This window comes from Alosa sapidissima, chromosome 8, assembly GCF_018492685.1.
Source record: "Alosa sapidissima isolate fAloSap1 chromosome 8, fAloSap1.pri, whole genome shotgun sequence".
NCBI lineage: Eukaryota > Metazoa > Chordata > Actinopteri > Clupeiformes > Clupeidae > Alosa > Alosa sapidissima.
The window spans coordinates 13401383-13426780 of record NC_055964.1 but is presented as its reverse complement, the minus strand read 5'-3'; the positions used below and the strand labels follow the sequence as shown (position 1 = coordinate 13426780).

Sequence of the window (25398 nt, the reverse complement as noted above, 5' to 3'; positions counted from 1 at the left end):
CACTCTTCGCTTGAGTGGTGTCAGTGAAAGTATGCCAGGAACTTTTCTCTCTCTCTGTCTTTCTTTCTGTCTCTCTCTCTCTCTTTCTTTTTTTCCACTATAACTCAAGCAAGGAGTGCTAATAAACATCCGATGCAGGGCACAATGTGCCATTGAAGCAGACTTGTTTTCTCTGCAAATGGCTGCCTTTTCTTTCATTAAAAGTCAGGGCCCAGGCAAACTTGTTTAAACAGCCTCCCCTTAATGTGGGTGCCACATTTTAATCACGTAGCCGCAGGAATTTCTGCAGCCGCTTGCAAAAGTAACCCCTCACCCACCCCTCTACCACCACCGCCACTTTTGTTTACGACAATCACGCTCAGGCCAGACAAACAGCGCTGTGCGTGCTCAGTCTCCGCTCGGGCGCCACGGAGGGTGCCATTATCACGTGTGGTATTAAGAGATGGCCGTCGGGCCTGGACGCATTGTGTTCCACTTTGCTTTAGGAAGTGCTGCGCAGTGTAATAGTCCACACCGTTCACCCCCTGGGGCCAAAGGGGGCCCAGGCAGGGGACTCTCTTAACACCCCCCCCCCCCCCCCCCCTGTGTTCTGTAAACCCCTGCTGAATTAGATGTGATTTCACTCAGCCCATGGAGAACACTGAATTAACAGCACTTTCATAATAAAAGTCTGGAGGCCTATGCCAGCCACCAGCAGCCAGCCCCAATCTCCCTTATTATTTCCTCTTCACATAATAAGACATGGCTAAGACATGGCATTCAGGACACCCTCCTGCATGGCTCTCTTGGTCTTTGCAGTGGGCCTGGCCAACACTTCTGTGAGTTCCTAGCGGGCCCCCCGGGTGGGATGACTTCCACAGCGCCTGCGTCAGAGGGGCAGTCAGCTAGAAAAGAAAACAGGCGCTCTTGCTAGGGGTCCATGCTTGTGCCCCATGGTGGGGTTATGTCTCTGTAGTAACATCGTAACAAGTAACATCGAGGTGAAGAAATTGGGTGAGCTGTTTGTAAAAAAGGCAATAAAATGAGATGTTTTTTTCAAAACCACTGCGCTCCATATACATAGATAAAGACTATAATGTGTCTTAAACAGCCAACAGAGTTTAAAGTCAATTTTATAATTGATATGCATGTTTCCATATATTAAAGTATGAAATGAAGGTTGTTTGACATTTTGTGGTGGCCTTGCCCAAAGGGATTACAATTCTATTGTCTTTTCTATTGTCTTTTTTTTTCTATTGTCTTTTTTAAAATACTGCTTTAGATAGCATGTAAACAAAGCAAAAGGAACACATCACAGTCCACCCTTCGCGTCACAATATGGACATTTGAAAGCATTTGGAATTTATTTGCAATATGGACATTTGGAATTTATTTGCAGTTTGCTTGATCAGCTTGATCTGCTTAATTGCTTTTAAGATTTTTTTACAACAACTGAACCTTCATAGTGATTAAACTGTATCTCCTTAAAGAATGAGAATTTTCTTCAGGATTTTTTTTCTTTTTGAGGATATTGTAGCAAGGCTATGCAAGCACAGATGACCCTCAGAAAGATGAGAGCCATAAATGTTTCCATTTATGTGTCAAGGCCCTTTAAATACAGTATATCTTCGAAAAAGACAAGACTAGAAAGAAAAGAAAGTATAAACCTTCTTTACAGAATTTAAAAAGCAAACTACTTAGTTTGCAGCCACTGAAAATGCGCGTTCCAGCTTGATATATTTATTTCCCCCCATGAAATAAATCGGTCACGGCCACTAGATATGGGCTTCAGTGGAACAAACAGACGCTGGGAGCTGAGAGAGAAGGAACCACATGTCAGTGGACAGGCTCCATATGGTCCCACATGTCAACATTGATTAGGGTGAGGAGTGGTAACGTAAGATACGCAGGAATCAAGCGCGTGGAGTGTCTTAGGCTTCAGGGTCAGCATCAGATATTCCTATTCCTATTCCTGTAGCCAGGATTAGCCTGTCCTGCAGAGAGCCCCTCCCCATCTATGCTTATAGCGTTCGGTGGTGTAACTCCATCTTGATTGGTTCGCGCAAGGCATTTAGAATATTACGTTTGTTCTTTTCCATTTGCGCCGTTGGAGGAAATGACATAATTATGGGGTCGGGGTCTTCTTGTAAAGGGTGTCTACTAGAGTAACCCTCACTGTACTGTGGTTGGCTGAAAGATTCTCATGTGTCTTGTAACATTGTCCGAATATCACTGACACCGTACCCTGCGCATACTTGTGTAATGCCACTGTATGAGAGTATAACAGTTTGTCTCTTTCACTCAAACGTGTCTTGTGTCATGGCAGTATTTTGCACGCCTGCGACCCTGCACTGTTAGTGAAACGGCCGGGCTCTTTCGACCCCTATCCCATCTTCTGCGTGGATACTGAACTATTTAGGAGATTGAGGGTAATCTCAGCCTGCCCTGCTCAATCTGATTCAGGTAGAGGCCCCCGTGGGTTTTGCCAGGGGGTGAAAGATCAGATGTAACATAAGTAAATTAGCTCACCACTCTAATCCCGAAGAGTGGGCTGATTACTTTAATAATGGTCCCGTCTGCTGCTCTAGTTAAGCGCCTGGCCAAAAGCCATGTGGGCATAGCGAGGGGAAATGCAAATGGTCAGATTCAAGGTGTGGTACAGCTTGGCTTGAGGGCACGGCTTACCCGCCTGTTATAACCGTGTCTGGTGTGGAAATTACTAACACTGTCGCTTGTTTGCATGGAGTTTGCATGGAATCCCCTCATACCTTTGCATTTGGCTTATGCATTAAAATGTACTCTTGCTAGTAGGAAACCATGGTTTATAATGCCTGTTCGAGATGAAAGCACAGCTGCTAGGATTGTGAATGGAGAGTGACAGAATAATCCAAAATTGACCGATATCAACTAATACCAAATCACTGTGTTGGGAATGATTATGAAACCTGCAATCGCCACTGATGTGCTCCCTTTTGGTTCCACAAGTCCTGAAAATACTACTGACTGTGCGATCGGGTCGCCAGAGCTTTGTCCATGTCTGCAACTGCCCGTGACAGTTCAAATGCAAGGTTTTTTCAGCCCTCCCCAATACGATGCCAACTGATCTTTCATCTGTGCCCCTTCTGAAATGTGTCAGGAGTCAGGAAAAGCCAATGGGCCAGAGAGGAAGCTGGGAAATTCAGGCGTTGCTTTCGGTGGTGGTTCTTCATCTCTCATACAGGAGGTTAGTAAATCTCATACCCATCTCTCCCCCCTGCTCTGGCTCTCTCTTTCTCTCTCTCTTTCTCTATTTCTCTCTCTCTCTATTGACTCTACCACTTCTACTTCTACACCTCCCTCATTTGCTTCCATGACCCCCCCCCCCCCCCCCCCCCCTCCCCAAAACAACCCACAACCCAACACTTACAATCAGATACCACACACAGGCCCCAAGGCAGTGACAGACTATTGGGCTAACAATAGCTGACTGACCATATGTCTCATCTAACACTCCCAGCCTGGTGGACCAGCCGAAGACAATAACCTTTTTGGGCAGAGAAGTGTGAGATATCCTGGTAGTAAGCATTTTCTCTCTCTTTCTCTCTCTCTCTCTCTGTTTCACTATCTCTCTGTCTGTCTTTCTCTCTCTCTCTTACTCTTTCTCTCTTTCTCTCTTTCTCTCTCTCTCTCAGACCGTCCCTTAAATTAACTGACAGTGATTCAGAAATCTTCAACTGCAATGGTGTATAAAGCACTATGTCAACCTGCAAGTTGAAGTCTAAACATAATTATGATGACAGTGCCATAGCTAAACATGACTTGTCAGCACTGAACTCTAATTGTGTATGCCTTTTAAAATGCTCATGCATAATCAAAGGTGCCTACACGTCCCAGTCTGAAGTTGCATGACCAGTGTATTTACATTTAAGCACATTCATTTATCTTGACATTCACACACCCCTCTTGGTCCCACTATACTTTTGCCTATTTATACTTTGAAATTGAGCTCCACCCACTGTAGCCTTGACATTACTTAGAAAGCGAAATCGTCTGTACAGTTCCAGGAATTTTTCTTTTTCTTTTTTTTTCCCCGAGCTGACTCATGCCAGCAACTGCCACATACATGCCATAAAGTCAAATGGCCAGAAACGAGCAGCTCATCCATGAAAGCTGAATTTCGAGCAGAGGAAATGTGCTGAATATCATCTGTGTTGGGGAAGATGCTTGCAGGCCTGGTGCATTTAGCTTATTAGCTTAGTTGTTGTCCGAGGAGGGGGGAGAGAGAGAGGAGCATTTGTCCCCAGTTTAGCTCTTTCCCAGCAGTGAGGTGAGAGACCACATTGTTTTTAATGGCCAGCAATGAATCCCAGGGTCAATTAGACCCAGAATTCCACAAGCACGTGAAAAGGCATTCCCCACCTCCACAACAGAGGACACATCTTAAAGACTTTTTTTTCTTAACACTTTGGCCATGCCATGCTCTCCCTGTTTGCTGAGACACTTTCTTATTTCCATTTTTTCTATGTCGCCTGCCTAATTGGCAGTTGTTTAAGGCTGAGATTGCAATAAACTCGCAGCACTGTGCTAAAAGATCTGCAGGTCAGTAAACGACAGTGGAGAGAGAGACCTCAGAGCGGGAGACCGGGCCACAATTAATAGGGAAAACAGTGTGTGGGGGTCTCAAAGCAGATCCTGGAGGTGTTTATCCAGCGTGTTTCCCCTGCACCCAGCTGCTCCTCAGCAGCTGTAAAGATGATTTATCGGGCCTGATGGGAAATATGAAGTATTTGAAACCAAAACAAACGAGGGGGTAGTGGTCCCTTACATGCTAGAAACAAAATGAAAGGCATTGATGCGTACCTAAAGACAGCAACTAGAGAGAAATAAAGGACTGTCTTTGTTTTCAAGATGGATTAAACAATCACCGTGAAATGTTTGGAGTTTAGATAAGGTGGTTAGAGGTATAGATTGAGAAGAGGAACAAAGGAACAGGATTAATAACATGTATTGTATTGTAATTGAGGTGGTAGAAGAAGAAAAAGAAATAAAATAAAGATTTAAGAAGAAGAGAAGAGGATCTTAATTGCATTTAAATTAAGATAGGCAGCACCCGAAAGCACTCCCCCCCCTCCCTTGAATCAGTTGTCCATCTAAGAACTTGAGGTTTACTTTTCTGACGGGATGATGTATTTATGTGAGTATAATAGAAAATTCGACACCATTGTCACCAAACCAGACATGTCGGTAATGCTGCCAGAAGAGAGAACTGGTATAGTGATTTTCAACCTTTCATCGTACCCAGTTGTAATTTAGCTCAGCATATTGCAAATATCAGCATGTAGAAAACATTTGATCATTAGAATAGGTCTATCTTAAAATGTCAGGGTGAAGATATTTGACCACAAGCAGCCATTCAGTCGTTAGTCCAATATTTGGCCTGGCCAGAAGCCAGTGTGTTTATATAGCCTAATCTAAAAGTCAAACTCTGGAAATTTCCATTAGATGTAGCAACCAGCTAGTGTATTCTAGCTTTAAATTCCAAACTAAAATGACTTTCACAACAATGCCATCAATAGGATCATCTTATTGTGGAAGAAGTTTGTGTTTCCTGTCTTAGATTCACCAGATATTTGTGGTTTAGTACTGTGAGGTCCAGGAAGTGTCAGGTTTAAAACACAGTAATTTCCCCCAATGGACAAGTTCCACCATAATAAATGGAACAAAAGTTAAGTTGGATCCTTTGGATAGCTTTTTTGGATAGGATTTCAGTAGATGTATTCTGAACACTGCACTGAGTGGTCTGGTCTTGTAATTGTTTCTAGAATCAAGTACAGCCAAATAATGAAATAAAAGAATCCACTTGCACTCAAGGTACAATTGGATTAATACTTAATTAAGCCATATCCGAGGTCGTCTTAAGAGTAATAAATTAAGCTCTTCCAGCAACCAACCCCTCAAAGAGACCATGGGAAGCAATCAGTAAGTTTAGATTGAAGTGTAGCTAAAATCAATACAAAGTAGATGTATTTCCTAAAGTTCTGTATAGACCTGTGTCTGGAAAGGTAAAGATGACACAGTTGTGTCTCTCTTTGTTTTTCTTTTTTCATCAGGATTCAATGTGAAAGTAAATTGCACAAACAAAAGGGTTATAACTTCAAGATCTTTTAAGATTGTATTGTGAGTTGCCCAAATCTCCTTGCTCTAGTGTCTTGCTCCAGTGGGAAATAAAAAAGCACCAGTGCTGAAGAGTTAGCAATGAAGATACTGTACATACATTTATTTGGGACCGATTATGATTCACTTTAGTGAGTAGATGTGCGAAATTTCTCTTTCAGATAACCAGATTCAGATAAATATTCGAAGCGTCCTAGCGAAACATGCCCAATCTTGATTTAGTATGCCGCTAAAAAGGAGGCAATCCTATCAGCTGAAGGCATTATCCCATTTTCCTTGAATAAGAGCTAATGATGTTAAATAGAATTTTGACAAGGTAATGGATTTGTTTTCCGTTCCAGTGTCATTCTATTACCTTCAGTGGCCCCTGACAAATGTCCTTGTGTATAAAAGAACTTATGGGGAAAGGATTATTCAAGGCTGCTCGCATGGGAATGAAAAATCAATATTGACCCCTTCACCAAAAAATAGCCAATAGAGGCCTATATAATCGGCAGCAAATCAGCAAACCTAAAAGAGAAAGCAAATGAGGGAGGGAGAGAGAGAGAGAGAGAGAGAGAGAGAGGACAAAAATTTCGGTGGCGTCAGACAGGCTACTAACCCAGAGGGTTCAGAGCCTAGAATCTGGCTGGTAGCACTCTTCGGGGGGTGATCTCGACCCAATAAAAATTTATAACAGATAGCGAAACGGAAACGAGAGCAGCCCGCGAGGCCTGTGGTGAATTAAGTGCTGTGGATTATTCACGCTTAACCCGCACATATATTTTTATACTGGCCCCAGATGTGTGAGTTATGCTTGTCAATTATCAGATTGAGGGGGTGCAGTAAATATAGTTGTAACAAATGTAGTTTAATTTGATGCCAAGCTATTTTTGCCATGATTGAAAGAGGGGGGGAAAGGGTATACCAAATGTAAAGAAATAAAGCTTTACTATTAAAAAAAACAGCACTTCATCTTTCTATAATGATCAACACCATTTTAAAGGCTTATTTTGGCCACAGCTCAGTGCTTTCGTTGCATTTCTCACCAAAGTTCTCACCAAAGCAAGACATATAATATGACATTGTTGCTTTAAGGAATCTGTCAGATGCAACGTGATCCTCTTTAATCAGCATTTACTTCTGTGAAATTTAACATGGGCTTGCTGACACTTTGTTTCTGGTTAGCATAAGCAGAATCGGCTGACCTCCGCCCTACATGTAGCCAGCGCTATAAAATAGTACTTACAGCTCATGGATTCCTTACTTGCTCGGAGATCACTGGGGGGGGGGAGGGGGGGTAATCAAGGCCTTTAAAGGGGGAAGAGGAAGAAATAACATGCAGATTAACACACAGATGAATCCGATCACATGCTAGCTGGCAGTGCTCAATGTTCTACTCAAGATGGAATAGACTGATGCTGAAAATTAGCCTGTTGTGTTGTGGATAAGTTTGTTATGCCATGGAGGTATACAGAAAAAATAAGGGGCTGTGTTTGTGTGTGTGTGTGTGTGTGTGTGTGTGTGTGTGTGTGTGTGTGTCTGTGTGTGTGTGTGTTACAGTGGATGAGGGTCCTAGTGAGTTTCCATGTGGCAATCTGTCACTTTGTTGTTTAGTAACTCCACATCTCTGTCTCTCTATCTCCCTCCCTCTCTTCTCTCATTGTGTGAATGAATAGATCAGCGGATCATTCACTATGAAGCCCCAGGGTCATGTTCTCACTCTCAATAATTCAGGAAGGCCCCTCTGAATTGCTTATTTAATGGTTTCCTCTGTCAGGGTTTCTTAACTTGTGTGTACCCACAGTGGGCACATTTTGTTTGAAATAACCACATTTTATTTGAAAGAATCCTCTTCCAAGTCTTACAAATTGTGTGTGTCATTAAACTAGATGCTCTTAGAAATATACATGTTCCTGATTTTACACGGGGCATTCTGTTCAGGACAACTAAAAAAATCATCATGATGCTTTCTATGTTAACCAACCAAGGGGCCTCAGAAAAGATAAGTCTCCTGTCCACGCTTTACCCTTCATTTATAGTGTACTGTAAAGGAAGTAAGATACTACTGCTACTGTAGCTTGGTTTAGTGGTCTAAGTTAGGCAAAATCCAGCGATAAGACAACATAATCGAGAACATCTGTAACGCTGATATAACTAGCCCCTATCATGTATCTGGATTTGTCATCCATATACAGTATGACATCCATATATGTTTAGCACATCATGTACTACGTGTCATAATCTACCATGAAATGTTTATGTCCGTTTATGATTTAATGGCAGTATCTTAGGGCTGAAGGGGCAATGGAATAAGCTGTTCTTGAGTGTTTTTCTGTCAGGATGGTGGAGGACTTTGCACTTCACATCTGTGTGGCAGACAACACATTGGGGTGGAAACGCTTCAGTCGAGAGTTTAGTGATAATCGCTATCGCAGACAGCTTAAATAACATATGATGGGACTTAATTGCATATCATATGAGAATGAAAGGTAGGACTTAACTGATATCAACAGTGTTAAAATGAGGAAAAATGTCTTGTCTCTTATATGTTTGTCTCTTATATGTTGTATTAAATGTTCTTTTTTCTCCATCATATCCCATAATGCTTATGGTGAAGCTGGTCTTAGGTATAATCAAAGTCATTTTACAGATCTTAAACACGTGTCCATTGTTTTCTAAGGGCACTCAGTGAATTTCTCAGTTTTTCACGGTTTACGTCAATGCTAAATAAGATTTGAATTAGTCTAAATGAGTGCTGTCGTGTGATTCGCTTATGGCTTTACTTATGTGGTCGTGACCTTTCAGCAGCAGCTCACGTTACAGATTTTATTTCACTCACTCATTTGTTTATTTGTTTGTTTATGCATTTATGTATGTGTGCATGACACGAACAAAAATATGCTTGTTGGAGATGTAATTGGTGTTGATGCCTTCTCCATCTGCCTTCACAATGGAGCTTTGACCTGTCTGCCTACACAGGAAATGCCAAGCCCCTCTGATGATGTGGCAGTTTGAGTCATAAATTTAATAGCCCGCCTTCTTCTTCCCCACCCCCACTATTCCCCTTTCAGGCCCTGCCCCCAGACCCCCGCCCCCCCCCCCCCCTCTCAGATTCCTGACCCTCTTCCTCCAATTATTCATCCCCAACTCCTTCTAAGTAACCAGCATTTGTCAGGAACAGATGAGGAGGAATTCACTCTGTTTGCAGTGTGTTGTCTCAGCAGCTCTGCAGTGGTGTTTGTGTTCACACAGACACACATAAACAGACACACACACACACACACACACACACACACACACACACACACACACACACACACACACACACAGACACACAGTCACAGACACACAGATATTTTGTGTTGTAACTAAAAGCAAGGTTAGAATGGGGAGGGGTGACGATGGTGGGACCCCCCACTCCCCCACCCACCCCAGTGAAGTATTGTACCATATGCCATTTGATTTATGGCCTGATTTACGGTCATCTATTACATAAATTAGATTATTGCAATAAGATTAAATCAGGCTGAGCAAAGGAAGCCATTTGAAAAGTGCTTCTATGTGCATTTGCAGATCAGACAGCTGGAGTTTTCTTAGTGTGCTACCCAACAATACACACATCTGTGTGTGCTCTTGTTCTCTCATTTTAAAAAACAAACTAAATTAAGATTATTTCCTCATATGTTATTGTGAGTGTGTGTTTGTGTGTGCATGAGAGAGAGAGAGAGAGAGAGAGAGAGAGAGGGACAAAATATTTTGTATTAAAGTATTTTGCAGACTCGTACGCGTAGAGTAAAGCTGTAATAAGACAAGCCTGAAACATATAGGAAGAGACAATAGTGTATCTTATATGGAAAACCAGATCCACGTTTATCCCTCTTAACGTAAACAATGCAAACCATATGTTTGAACTCCAAACACGGCACTGTAGGAAATGAAACATCAGCCATCCAAACCAAACAAGGACATTATTGGCAAAAAGGCAAATAACAAATAGACATGGGATAGATAGTAGATTGGATTGTACCCCCCCCCCCCCACCCCACCCCACCCCTTCTCCACCAGTCAACCCATCCCCATTCCATTTCAGTTGGTTTTGTTACGTCCTCCATCCAATAATACAGAGGGATTTATGTCGTCTGGCACGGGTAACGATAATGCCAGTGGAGCCAGGGACTTGGCCTGGGAGCGCGAGCGGTGATATTTGCTGGCTGGCCTATAAAAGCCGAGGTATCGTGGGTATGGTAGCCATTTAGAGCCTGCCTGTCAGGCCCCATAAAAGGCCAGCGGACAGAGGGCCGGATTGTTGATACGGCAAAGCCCCCTCTCAGCTGGGGAGACTAATGAGACCCCCCCCCCCCCCCCCCAACCCCCCCCCCCCCCCCCCCCGTCACATGGCTCTAGCTGCTTCCACTCAGGTCCTCCTGAGAGGTGGGAGGGGAAGCAGAGAAAGAGTGTCATAAGAAATGGGAGATACATTTGTCTTAGAGAGAACATCTGTCACACAATGTGATGGTGATGGTAAATACACTGAATTGAAGAGCTGTGTTGTGTCGTGTCAGATAGAAAGAGAAAGAGGTAGTTGAAAAAGAGAAAAGAGAAAGAGAAATAGGGAAATGACCCAGGACTATTTAATGGAACAGCAGAGACATACAGTATATGGATACTGAACAAAGAGTAAGACATTGTAATTGTCTTGATCCTGCCGAGAAAGATGTGTATGTGTGGAAGTGTAAACATGACTCTTTTCATTACTTGCATTATCAGTGTTTTATTTCAACGATCTGCTTTGGAAACCATGTATTTACATGAATGGTAAAGGCAATAAAGCTGGTTTGTATTTGAATATGAGAGAGAAACAGAGAGAGAGAGAGAGAGAGAAAGAGAGAGAGGGAGAGAGAGAGAGAGAGAGAGCAGTCCAGCAGTCAACAAATTCAGATTTACTCCCTGAGTTTATTCCTTCCTCTGCCACCTCACTCCCCTCTCCTCCCTTCCTCCTTTTCTCCCTTCTTCCTCTCACTTTAGCAGCTGTTCTTTCTTCCACCTTTTATTATCATTTCACTTCTTTTTGTTTCCGTTTATCAGCCACCAGTTTTGGTGGGTGGTTGTGCGGCGCCCACCGGATCAGAACCGCAGACCCTCTCCGGTGCTGCACAGGTCCTCTCGAGTCACCGCTGGGCTCACGTTACCAACCGGCCTGCATTATTTATCCGCTTTGGGGAGGCAACATTTTCCAAGTGACCCACATCAGCGGAGTATTTATCCAGCCTGCTAGCCGTTAAGTACAGGAGGACGGACACTAGGGCTGCAGTACGGGGCACTGTCGCTCGCCCCCCCCCTCTCTCTTTCTCTCTCTCTCTCTCTCTCTCTCTCTCTCTCTTTCTCTCTCTCTCTCTCTCTCTCTCGGGTTCACTCGGGCCCCTGCAGACTTTGGCGTGAGCCCGGCTGATGAAGTGCTTTGCTCAGGAGCGCGCTGCAGTCCTGGAGCCCTACAGGAAGCCACCCCATGACTAATGACAAATCCAGACCTCACCCTTCTTCTAGACTCTCAACACCATAAATTAAGATATCAGCGTGCCTCCCCAGAATGCTGTGTTTTTTTATGCAAGTAGATGCCCTGTCTGGAAGTTGCTGTTGTGGTGTTGTAGTGGCAGTGGTCTGGCTGCCTGGTGGATGCAATATGCACTCCTAACTCTCCGAAACTTCACACCTCCCCCCCCACCTCTCTCTTGGGCTTTCTGGGTCCAGAGCCAGCAATGCTGGTATGTTAATGTCACATCACCATGCAGTCTGGAGTGCTGACTGGTTTCCACTTGTTGCTGCCAAACTGCTTTCTTGCCACCTTTTAAATAACAAACGATGAAAGCCACAGACCACAGACCACAGGCATTTCTGCCACCCAACTACCCAGCCACCCGCCCCTCCCCTCCCTGTCACTACCCAGCCACCCGCCCCTCCACTCCCTGTCACTCCAATGCTTGTGTCCTCACTCACACTCACTGTTAGAATGCCTCACTTTGAATGCAAAATGCACATGATGTTTGCTGTTCATGAATCATGTATCACAGGGAAGAAAAACAAATACCAACCACTGCCACAACCTTACTGCTACTACTGTGCTACCAGGCCTGTCACTGTAACCACAGTGTCATGTTAGTACTACTGCTACTATTACTACCACTCCTATCACTTTTGTCCACTATTGTGCGTATTTGTCATAAGTCTGGCTTTGTAAAGGCTTTAGGTGGGCTATAGGTTATAGGTGGAGGCCTCTCTTCTGCCCCCCCCCCCCCCCCCCCCCCCTCTTGTTCCCCTGTTGCCACAGCTCAGTGAGATTACTGTGTTATCTCTGTCAGAGCCCCTTCGGTGAGTGTCATGTTTGCACAGCTTTTTTCCCCCTTCTTCAGGGGGAGACACAGCTGGGTCTGTGTGAAGTGGCAACACACCAGCAGGAGCGGCAGCCCATCACAATGTTGGAGAGAGAGAGAGAGAGAGAGAGAGGTAGAGAGAGAGAGAGGTAGAGAGAGAGAGAGAGAGAGGTAGAGAGAGACGGAGGTAGAGCAGGAGAGCCCATATGTAGTACAGGCAGCAGCAGCAGTGGCAGCTGCAAAAAAAAAAAAAAAAAAAAAAAAGCCTTTTCATCCCGGAGTGCTGTACTTTTGCCAGCGAGTGCGTCACACAACACTTTGTTTGACCCTCCTTGTAATGTTTGCTCGCACTTGTGGCCCGCTGACTTATCTGGCAGCGTTTCGTTGGCCTGGCTCCAGCAGGCTGCTGGAGCGCGCAGGCCGATCCGCCACAGATGGGGGAGAGGGAAGAAGGGAAAGGGGGGGGGAAAGGGAGAGGTGCGGAGCGCTCGCTCTGCCGTAGCGCGGGCGCCAGGAGCACGGCTGACGGGACGCAGACGCTGGCTCTGTGCCTTTGCCCCCCCCCCCCCCTCCACGTTTTTCCTCCTCCTTAGTGCATGCTCTGTCTCTCTCTCTCTCTGTTTCTCTTTCATTCTCTCGTGTTACGGAGAGGTTTCCCTTTGTGATTTACATGTCTAGAGTTGCCGTCGGTCGGCCAGGGAGCTCTCAGACTGAAGTGTTGTGTGGGTGGATCTGGAGGCGCTCTCTGCTTCAGTCTGTTAAGCAGCCATTGTTTGGCTCTGTCTCTTTATTATGCCTTCTCTCCTCTGCTCCTGTAAACCTTCTCTCTCTTTCTCTATGTCAGTCTCTCTCTCTCTCTCTCTCTCTTTCTCTGTGTCTTTCTCTGTTTCTCTCTCCCTTTCTTTGTGTTATGCCATCTCAACATCTCTCTCCTTCCCTCTCTGTCTTTTTCTTCTCTCTTCTCTCTTCTCTCTTTCTCTCCTTCACTCCCACTTTCCCCTCTGCTCTGTAACTGTAATTAATTTCTCTCTCTCTCTTTCTTGCCCCCCTCCCTCCCTCTCATTCTCTCTTTCTCTCTCTCTCTCTCCCTCTCTCTCATGTCCTCTTGTTTGTCAGTGCTGGTTAGCGAGAGAGCAGGGTCCAGCTGACACACCGAAGGGGCTGGCCAGGTCAGGGAGGTTAAATTGAACAAATCTGCCCATTGACTTCCTGTCTTTCCGCCCTCCGTTAATATCATTATTGCGGGGGTGTCAGGGGCGGAGGGGGTTGGGGGGGATGACAACTCCAAGTCCCCTCAGCACTCACTGGCTCTCTCACTCTCCTTCTCGCCAGTGCCGAGGACCTCCCACGGAGACGGCCCACCTTTGTCTTGGGTCCTGTCAGCAGACAGCCAAAGACAAACATCGAGTTCTGCCTGCATTCATCTGCTCCCTACATGCAACAGTGCTCAAGAGTGTGGGGGTGCTGTTTTGTGGTTAATCGTAGCACCTAATTATCGACATGTAGTATTTTGTTTTGTTTTTTTGTTAGTTTATTTACTATTATTAGTATTTCTTTACATGTTTCTTAGACCACAGATGAAAATGGACACGATTGAAATCAGCTGGACACCCCTTGTCGTTTTGTCATCGCCCAGGACTGGACGTGTCCCATAAGAGCCCTGGGAGTGCTGTTAAAGGATTAAAGTTAGCCACAGTGCAGCACATTTTCTTAATTTTGAACCTGACATTTATTGGATGCACACACCAGGTTTTAGGGCCCCCAACAGTACTGCTTCAGAGCTCTCTCTTGAGACGTGTAAATGAGATTGTATGTGTTTGTGTGTGTGTGTGTGTGTGAGAGAAAGGGAGAGAGAGAGAGAGAGAGACAGACAGAATGTGTGTGTGTAGAGGGTTTATATTGTAATTCTGTTTCCGACACTGTCTGAACACCTCCGATTAAGCTTGGCTTTTCACCACGGTTTCCTTCATAATCTAGTGTTTAGGAGTATTAAACTGTTGTTTATTTCTCAGACTGCTCCACGGATTGAATTAATCAGACCGTGAGCCTGGATCACTGGTGGTGATAGGCTGTTACACTGATGGCAGCTCAAATTCTCGCAACGCTCTGGGAGTGGGAGCCATTGGCTTTCATTCTAGCCACCCTTGTTATTGCTGTGTTGTGATATAGTATATCTCCTCATCTGAATTATTTATCTCCAGAATAAAAAATGCATGGAGAATTACATCAGAGCAGCCTCAGAGGATGCAAGTATGTCCGGTGACGTCTGCACCTAGATTGTTGGTGGTCTCCACGGCAATTGGCTTTTTAAGCCAATAATTACGCCCAAAACATTGGCTAGATTAGCCTCTCTCTCTCTGTACTCGCATGCAACATTCCCAAGGTACTGTAGTCTATCCCTGATGGAATCTCTGGTGTTGGTGCCTGTGGGCATTTTGAACCATTTCTTATGTTTCATTAAGCTTCTGATTAAATCCCTCTCTGCTGTCAAAGAAGGGAGACCGTTTGCATTTAGGGCTCTGTCATGGTCAAACATTCTTTTCCCCCAGTTAGTGTCTTTCTTATCTCAGCTTTATAGCTTTCCATCCCTATGCCAACATTTTTTTGTTGTTGCTAACAAATGGGCCAATAACCGTTTTTTCTGTGCAATGCTGCATCAAAGAGACCAGGACCGTAATTATCTGGCTTCCATTTTCAGTGCTTTGGGGTGGGGGTGGGGTGTAGCCTACTCTCTTGAATTTAAGTCATTTATTGTTCTCTAATAAGGCTCAGGGAGGACATGTTCAAACAGGCAGGCAGGACAACTAGAGCGGATCAGAGAGGTCTGAGAAACAGTCTGAACACACACCCACACATGTACGCACAGGCACACACACACACACACACACACACACACACACACACACACACACACACACATACACAGGCAAGGCATTACATTTAGCACAAAATTCTATTGTAATGCACCAGTGTAGCGTAAGACTCCTACTAACATATGGTTGAAATAACAAGTAATTGCTTGATATTTAAAGGGCCTTTTGACACGGGCACTTGCAGTACTTGTTGTGAAAGAAAATGTTGACTTGCATGCTATAGGATTGTGTAACATAATCAGAGATGAGCCATTCCAAAGGCATTGGCAAACAGCAGACAGAGAGTCTATGTGACATATTTGGTTGTTGACTAATGAATTCAAATTCCTGGCTCACAAGGATGTAGCAGATCAAATGGCCTATAGAGTCAGCGTGAAGTTTTAACCCCTCAAATAGTGACTCAGGTTACTCAATTAAGCTTTCAGAAACTAATGCACTTAATGCTGTAGATGCAGTCATTGTTCTGTGTCTGGAATTTCCCATTTCACACACCTATCCTGCCTAAACACCCCCCAGCCCCCAGCTCCCTGAACCCCCCACCCCCAAACACACACACATACACACAAAAACACACACACATACACCAGACACCTCCATTATCATTTGTGGAAGTCTTCACTGGTCTTCATTCAGAGGCAGCCAGGCGTGCAAGGCAGGTTTGTGCCTCTTTCACGTCTCGCCTCTGTCTCACTCGCTGGGTGTGGCCAGAAAGGTGGAGGTGGGGTGGAAAGACACAACCTGTGGTTGCTCTGCCAGACATCTCATCTCCACTGAGACTTTATGGTGGGACCATTATGGACACGTCTCATCCCGGGAGCTCCATTTGTGGCCTCCACCCCCCCCACACACACACACACCGGTCAGTTCAGGCTAGCTGCTGCTCCTCACCACCACATTGATGAATAGGCACTTGAGACATTCTCTCACTCACTCTCTCTCTCTCTCTCTCTCGCTCTCTCTCTCTCTCCGTCTTGCCTCTATCTTGTGTCTTTAAAGGTGTAGCATGAAGTTGACACCCATTGTTAGGTGAGCAGGGGGAGGGAGGGCAGGAGGCAAGAGCAACTTATTTTTCCTTTAACTCTGGAACTCAACAAGAATGTTGAAAAGTCTGCTAGTGCTCTCTCTCTCTCTCTCTCTTTCTCTCTCTCTCTTTGTGTGTGTGTGTGTGTGTGTGTGTGTGTGTGTGTGCGCAAGGCCAGCCACTCTTAGACCTGCAGGAGAACTTCCCGAGTGTGCCCCGCGTTTTATCTCCTCTGTCTGACCCTACTTAATTCCTCTGCGAGAGGGAGAGAGGGGCAGTCACACAAATATTCATCCATTTCTGCCACAGCTGGGACTGCTCAGACATGACAGTCTCCAGATCAACCAAACGTTAAAGCCCCTGTATTTGTGTTATGCACAGCCTGTGCCACTTTTCTCCCCTCCCCCAACCTGCACTGTTAAAACCATAAGGATAAAGCTTTGGTTTTCTTTTCCTCAAAAATATATCATCCATTTTGTCATTAAAACACAGGCAGTTGGAGGAATGATCGACAACAACCAAATGAGCAGTTACACTTCAGTAGTTTGGAGAACCCCAGACAGTAATCAGCTGTAGTGGCCATAACAGGGCACTACAGACAAGCTCCGAGGAATTCCCAGTGGCGCTCCGTTGAAATGCCGGGTTGCGTGCGCGCAGGGGTCTCAGCCCACGAGTAAATTACGCTCGCTCGCATTCCAGCGCTGACAGAAGGATATCGACTGGTTTCCATCTCCCACACAGCAGCAGAAGACATTATCAGGCCCCAGATAAGGGATTTGTATGTCCAGCTATTCCTGTATAAACACAAATGGTAAACAGTTTAAGAGCACAGGCTCTCCGCACACTGACCTCCAAAAGTTATTACACTCGTCCAGGACTCCTGCGTAATTACTTAGTTGTTCTCCCCATCATTTCTCCTGGTTATACACCACATTATTTGTAAATATGATATTATCTTCTGCTTTAGTTTTTGTTTTTAAGTATGTTAAAGGTATTTGAAGATAAATGATATATACATCAATGGATGGTCTGAACAGAATGATCATTGTGAATATTGTTGAATCGATACCTTATATGGTGCTGAAAAAGACTCTGCAATGCATACACAAGAGGAATGTTATAAACATATTTCAGTCAGTGGAAAGCTTATGTGTTGCACCTTGGGCTGCATGGAACACTGGCAGAAAAGAATTATGCTCCATTGTGACACCGGAACGGCCTGTGTCTGTAGGCTGCCCGCCTGCCTGACAGATATATCGATAAACCAAACCGGCGCCAAATCAGTTCGTAGATGAAGAAACGGGAAGGCGATTGTGGGCAGACCGTTTCGGTTGTTTCACGTGTCACTTGATGTAACCTATTTGTCGTGTGCAACTGTGCTTACGCCATGTTCTGGTGTTGTGCGTAGCAAGTGCACGCCATTCCCATTGTGATTTAATGGGTATTTTATAATGGGCATTATGTTGTTGATGGCTCAATAATGTCCACACATTTTGTTTGGTCCAACACCTGGCCCCAATCTGGACTGGTTGTGTTGTGCACACCTTGTCTAGTTTTTTTTTTTTTTTTTAATCAAGATAAAGGTTCCTTACCGCTGGAACTGGGAACCAAGCTGACTTCCACAGCCTGAGATCTCTCACACACAGCTCTGATAATAATGTACTCTCACTGAACACATGTTCAACTTCCCGCCCTTTCCTGACAAACAATCCACTCTACAGTCTTTTATCATGTGCTCGATTTTTTCCACTGCCTTATCAGTGGGCTTATCTATTACATGAAAATCAGAGTGTATCGTTTCAAAAGGAACAGCCCTTTCAAATTGTGCTTTGATATTCAGTATTCAAGTAGTAGGCTAAGAATTAACCACTGTAAGCAAGTGGAACCAGTCTTATCTTGTAACAATGCCATGGACAGTGTAGAACAAAATGTCACCTGGATGGTATGTTTTATAACATGTATGGCTGTTTTATAATACCTATAAACTTTATGACCTTATAAAAATGTACACATTCTGGATAGCGAGTACATATATGATTCTAATGCAAAGACTGTGTCGCTAGCAGAGGCCATTGGCATTAAGATGTTCATAGAGATTCTTCATAAAAAAGCAGAATTCTTCATACAATGTCCGAAAACTATCAGACATAGGAATAATCAACATGAAGATTGATAAATTTGGCTAAAATTGTGGTAGACTAAAGTATTTTGAGGAACATATCAAACATATTTTAGTCAGTTCCTCTGCGTTTGATAGGCCTAATGAATTGCTCGGAAGTTAACTTTGATCATGTTCATCATAGAGTCATCAACTCTCAAACTAAATAGAACTAAATAAAATTCGACCTTCTTTAAATCATGTGATAGCTTACTTTATTGGGTGAGAGCATACCTTGTTACTCCGAGCGACATGACTATGCTACGTGACTAGTTACATGCTGCTGCTGCTTCTACTGGCCTTTCATTTGTCATTAAGTAGCAAATAAGTGAAGCCCACATGCATTTGTTATTCAAAGGCCTAATTTGCAAAGCAGGATGATTTAATTGTGCTGTCAGGCACGGGGACCAGATGTCTGCTTGCATCTGACCTATCAACCCCGAATCTGACCAGCGTCGGCTTTGTCCGGCCACTAGATCTGCCCTTAACCCCAAAAGCTTTTTATCGCCAAGGTTTAGGTTAATGTTTTCATTGAAGTCCCAGTGACGCATGGCAGTGGATGCTGGATTTAATGGCCTCTATATTAAGCATGTAAATTAAAGTTTTTTTTTTTCCCCAGAGTCACTGTACAGTACATTAAACCACCCATTTGAGACAGTAGAGTTAAACATTAATCAAACTTGGGTTGGTGTGAGAAGGCAAAAGCTTGGGGTCCTGCAGTTTGTTTAGAGGCAAACCCAAAAAAAGAAAACCAATTGTTTATTTTATCCTGTAAAACAGCAAAACATCATGGAAACTTTGGGGAAAGTTTCAAGGAAAAAAGCTTTTTTATTATAGCCTGGTAATTTTTCCTGCAATTACACAAAACCAATTTGTAGTCAATTTAGTTGCATCCCACACATAAAAAGCTCTGGAAAGATGAATAAAAGATGTCTGGTCTGGACAGGCCTTAGAGCTTTAGAGCACATTAGCAAACAGGCAGCCAGCAGCCCCTTTCTCCAGACGTGGGGTTATTGTTGAAGTGGGTGTTCGTGTTGCACTGACCCCAAAGACAAATATGTACTGCAGCCCATGGCTTTGATGTGGGACAATCAGCTCTGGTGTCACAGAGTTTAGATGGCAATGAATAACTCCATCCAGTTCCACCCTGAGTTACATTGTAATTAAAACCTTGAGGGTTAGTGCACCCACTATTTAGGAAGAGAAAGAAGTCAGGAAGCGTTGTATTTTAGAAGCAGGTTATTGGGACTATAGACTTTCTGATTTTTGTTTTGACTCTGGGTTTTGTGATTTGCTTGGATGTATTTCATGCAAAACTATTTGTAATATGGATTTATTTTCCTATGTTGAGATTTTGCATTTTAACTAGTCAGCATCTCCCCACGCAAACATGAAAATGTCTGGCATTTATGAAAATGGGCTCACCCAAGCACACTACTATTGGAGGCACTCTAGGCAGTACAAACCTACATTATGTTGGTGTAGATTGGCTTGAGTAGTATCTTGAGTGGGAGGACCAGAGATTGTCTGGTTTCCAGTGCTGACCCAGATAGAGGCCGACCCCAGCCCAGACCTGGGCCACATTCCACCCAGAGCTGCTCCGGTCTGGGTCTGCTGCTACTGCTGCTGTTGTATGGGGACAGGCCATTGTCTTTTTCTTCTAAATTCGTGTTCCCTTGAGGGTTGCGCCTGTTGTCGGGTCGAAGGGTTAATGTACGACATGAAGATCATTTTTCACCCACGCTGGTCCTGGTGGATAAGTGGCACATCCATCTGAGACACACACTGAGACCAAATCTGGCACTCGCTAGTGTACACCACTCACCCTACTGTGTCTTACATGCACCATGGACATGGTATTTTGACTACCCTGGAGCACTGATCTATTTCAGGAGACAATTCCAGCCATCTAGGCATTCCCCAGATGGTTTCGATCAGAATTATACATGTAGGAGAACCACCATAGTTACTTTTCTTGTGTTACTTTAAGTTGTGTTATCAGAACTAAAGCTGTTCTTTAAAATCGTATTATGTTTTGTGTGTTTCCATGTGTCATGCAGTCTGTGAGCTTGTGTGCTATTTTTGCTGTCCCCGTTATTCATTAACAGATCTGTCAGACGTTATTGGGATGTGGGAAATGTGCAGATAACGGCAGTTTAATACAATTCTAAGGAAAGTTAGTAAATGTTTCTGACATGAGAACATTGGCACCCACAAAAAAAAAAAAAATATTCTGCCGTATACTGTGCAACAGCCACAGCTTTATCAGTCCAAGCATTGGTGGGTTCTATAACACTGCATTGGCATTTTCAGATCTGCTTCTTCATTTTGCAACGGTTATCTCCTGCATCATTGAGACATTTGTGGTTCCACATAACAGCCATTTACTAGAGTCTGGGCGCCAGTGTTTTTTACAGTTATGATCATAGCATAGTTACAGACAAATGAAGACTAATCAAAAGTGCTGACAAGATGACATAGTTGTTAGATAGTCAGCTTACACCCACACATGTCAACATATTGTGTGATAACACGTTTTGAGATGATGTTTGCTTTTTAAAAGTTTGCACTTATTTGAGTACTCTCTCATACAGAGTGTCAACATACTAAAACTTTATTAATTTACAAATGTCCACGTGTTCTGATTTAAATGGCCAGTTACTGTAAATAATGATGGTGGTCAATTGCCCTCCTCTTCCTTGCATGCTAGTGCAAGCCCATTAAGTTTGATGTAACATTTTCCTCAAGTAGTCACATGTCTTGCTTTTGACCTTAACTTTTCTGTCGGTCCCAAAATCATTAATCCCCCCATAAGGGGAAAAAAAAAAAAACTCCGGAAAGGAAAAACCGCATGATTAGGGAGCATTAAGCACAGGCTGCATTCTTAACAACTAGACAGCGTGAACCAGCATTTTAATATCAAACACTTAATGGTTAATTTCCAGACACTGATTAACACAGAGCAAAGGCCAGAACGTTCTCCATGGTGATTAGAGTTAGCCATTTCAGTGGGAGGTGAAGGGGAGAAGGCTTACTGCCTCAGCTTATTCCAAATTAAGTATTTAGCCAGAGACTGATATCATCCCATCGCGAATGTCTATCCACTTGGCCCAGTGCAGTTGTTCTTTGATAGCAAATATTAATCATTGTCCTGTTTATTTATGTTCGGCTAAACAACAGGGTTATCTCTGGGCTATCTATTAGGCTTTAAGCATTTTTAAAGTTCCACCTCTTGTCAGTCCAGCTATGCTACTGGTAATTGTGCATTTATCTTCAGTATCAAAGGGCTACCGTCTGTGCTGCTTTATGGTGCCCCCAATGACCCTAATTACAGTGTGGGATTGTTTGTCTGTTCTAGAGGCCATCAATTTCTTTTTTTCTTTCATCTTTGCCCTTTATTTACCTGCTTGTTTTGGCAGGGTTGAGATTATTGTCCCAAACTCGGATGCAAACACTTGATGTTGAGTCATCGCTTGGACTTTGGATTTGATTTGATTTTGATTGGATTTGATTTACATAAACTAACGAGGAGTAAGCAACCATGTGTTGATTGTAGAAACTGAAAACGCCAATCGCTATTCCTGTTTGACAGCAGACCGAAAGAGTAGAGAGAGGTAGGGAGGAAGAGAGAGAGAAAGAGAGAGATAGAGTGAAAGAGAGAGGGAGGTTCCACGCGTTCATGCCTAGAGCCGGCGAGCCAGCGGCCGCAGGGGTCATCAGCGATGAATTAAACGTGACCCCCGCGCGTCAGCATAACAGAAATATGGAGCAGCTTCCCGGTGGCGGTGGGCCGATGGCCTGCATTGTTGCTGGCGCTCCTCTCCTCTCCCCCATTGAGCGTTTCGCGCTGAGGCTGCAGTTGCACTGTTCCACACCCCTCGTGGCCCCATGCTGGGAGCTTGTTCACCATGCCATGTTTGCGCATTAAACATTTGTGCACTTTGGTAAGCATTCATGTGTGTGTGTGTGTGTGTGTGTGTGTGTGTGTGTGTGTGTGTGTGTCTGTGTGTGGGTTTGCATGTGTGTGTGTGTGTGTGTGTCTGTGTGTGTGTCTGTGTGTGTGTGTGCATATGAGTTCGCATAGGCTAGCAACATAATAACCATAATCTTCATCCAGGGGCATGTATTAGGAATTGCCTCTCTTTGGAGCAAAATACCTCACAGGATTGAAATACCTGTGTCAAGAGTAAATATTTATCGGTATGGATTGATTACTAATTGAGAGGGATATATAAAACAAATCCTTTGTAACTGTGGGTGTATTAATAAGGCCCCCCAGCTCAGCGATGAGGCGAGAGAGAGAGAGAAACAGAGGCTTTGGGTCTAATGATCACACCTGTTTTGTACTCAGTGGGCTTGGAGGGCATTAGCTCTTTTTTTAATGACAGTGCTGGACATTCCCGTTTTCATGTGGGGATAATTAGAGACGTGGCCTTGGGCTCCAAGGATAAACATCGCACAATTACAGCCGGGCAGTGGAGGGGGACGCTGGTCACCACACACACACACACACACACACACACACACACACACACACACACACACATTCTGCACACTCACACACACACAGAGACACAGACACATACTACACACACACACACACCACACACACACACACACTCACAAGGAAAAACTTAATTATGGGATTTTGGTGGGAAACTGTATTGTACTGTTGTTTAACACTAATCTCTCTAAACACATGTGTTTGCACTTGACATTAAACAAATGCCAGTTCCAAGTGCACACTCAAAAATTCCGTAACCAGAAGTGTACAAATTGGTAGGTGCACTGTTTAGAAACCCTAACTTTAAGTATACTTGTTTCATAAGATATTTGCATACACAACAAACAAAAAGATGGTTGAAAGTACAAGTCAAATATGTGACATTCCTGCTTTCTGTCAGATGTTGTTGCAGAACAGCTTTTATGAAGTATCAGCTGGTGAGAGAATGGGTGTTCTGCTCATTCATTGCTCGGGGGGGGGAATTCTTAGCTCCTGATGACACACATTCCACCCCTCTTGAGCTCTCATAGATAAATTGGGACTCTGATTGTGCTTGGTTACGCCAAACACAGAAAGCAACGCTCCAGAAGAAATATTCAACAGGTAGTTAAAATTGGATTGGGTCACATTAATGATTTATGGGACAAACCTTTACCCATCTAGGGTATAGAACACTATCTAATGTACATGCTTGGTGTGTGTCTGTGAGTGTTATACAAACTGGTAGTTTTTTTAAAAGAAGTACTACTACTACTACTACTTTACACAACTGTATTACCTGTACCCTTGTCTCTATAACCACAGCACTGTAAGTGAGGGTTTTAATCTCATAGTGCTTCCCGAGCCTCTCAATAAAAGGAACTTGAGTGGATGTATTGTTTTTTTAAATTTAGCTTGATTCACCAAACTCTTGATGACAGATGTGTGAGGTAGAGGCTGAGGGAAGGAAGGGGAATGAGAAGCTCGTCATGCGTATAAATCAGACTCCCCACCTAATGCCAGGGCTCAAGGTGAAGGCCAGCGCATCTGTGTCCTGTTCCTTCTGCACCTGCATTAGAGATCAATCCCACCACCACAACCACCACCGACCCCCACTCACCCCCATCATCATCCTCTCCTCACCATCTCCCATAAGGACCTTGAGTTGGCTGTGTCATTATCACTACAGAGCCCAGTTCCCCCCCCCCCCGTCCCAACCCCCCGGCCCCAACCGTCAAACGGATGACCAAGGCATCCAGGAAGGCTCCCCTCAGTCTCGCCCCCCTGGCGATAAATCTCTCTTCATTTCCAAGGCTATGCCGATCTTATTTTTCCATAAATTAATGATCAACAGTGGAAGGGAGGGGGAGGGGAGGGGTCAATAAATCAATGACGTCATTATACAATACGGAGGCTGCTTCAATTTTGCTTTGTACTCAGGTGTGTGTATAAATGTGTGTGTGTGTGTGTGTGTGTGTGTGTGTGTGTGTGTGTGTGTGTGTGTGTGTGTGTGTGTGTGTGCGTGCGTGCGTGCGTGCGTGCGTGACGTGTGTGTGCGTGTGTGTGTGTGTTGTATGTATTTGGAGATGGGTGAGGGTTACATCTCTGTGTAGGTAAAACCTTTCCGATGATTTGTAGTTTGTAGGGTTTTTTTTATTTTATTTTAATCATAAGTAAAGTTTATTGCAGTTGTGCTTTTTGTGCTAGCTGCTATGACATGTGTTAAAATGATTGAATCAACATGCTTTACATTGACATTTTGAGGGTTTGAAGGTTGAGCTACTTTGAGGGTTTGAAGGTTGAGCTACTCAAATGTAATGACTTAAAAATTCAAAGACCACATTTTAATTTTGCATATGGTTTTCATATGCAAAGCCTTGATCACCCCTTGAATACCCTTAAACAAAGACGATGATATGAGTGATGGTCAAGTTAATACTTTGTTGATACTTTTTCATATAGCAAGGACTGAATTGACATGAAGCTACATTCATTCTTGTTGCACAACCCCCGAGATAAGCCATACCATACAGGGCCTTTTTGTTTGTGCATGTTTTGTCCTGTTGCCACCTGTATCCCTTCCCACCCCACGCGCCTATTCAGCTGGCTTCCATTTTTTTCCATGTTTCATTGACCGTCCCCGATTCCACACAGGTCATGTAGTCACTGAGAATAAATACTATAGAACGTTTTTTATTATTTCCACACACGAAAGCTTTTCAGAGCACACACAATCCATCAGAGCCCACACCCAGCCGCTCGTGTCACATTAATTGTTTGAGGAGGCCAATCTGTGGGCCGTCCAGATTTACCTGGATCTTTGACATGCGTGTCATGAGTCATAGAGGGGGGGGGGGGAACCCCTGTGAATCAAATTAGGG

At 44.1% G+C, this 25398-nt stretch overlaps 1 protein-coding gene across 1 annotated transcript in view; it reads left to right on the top strand.

Annotated features, from left to right (window-relative positions):
* arid3c (AT rich interactive domain 3C (BRIGHT-like)) overlaps positions 1-25398 on the top strand; it is a 60798-nt gene that overhangs the window by 6325 nt on the left and 29075 nt on the right. Inside the window, exon 3 of the mRNA XM_042100079.1 lies at positions 3116-3202. Within this exon, the coding sequence (XP_041956013.1) occupies positions 3116-3202 (87 nt within the window). The remainder of the gene's footprint in view (positions 1-3115; positions 3203-25398) is intronic.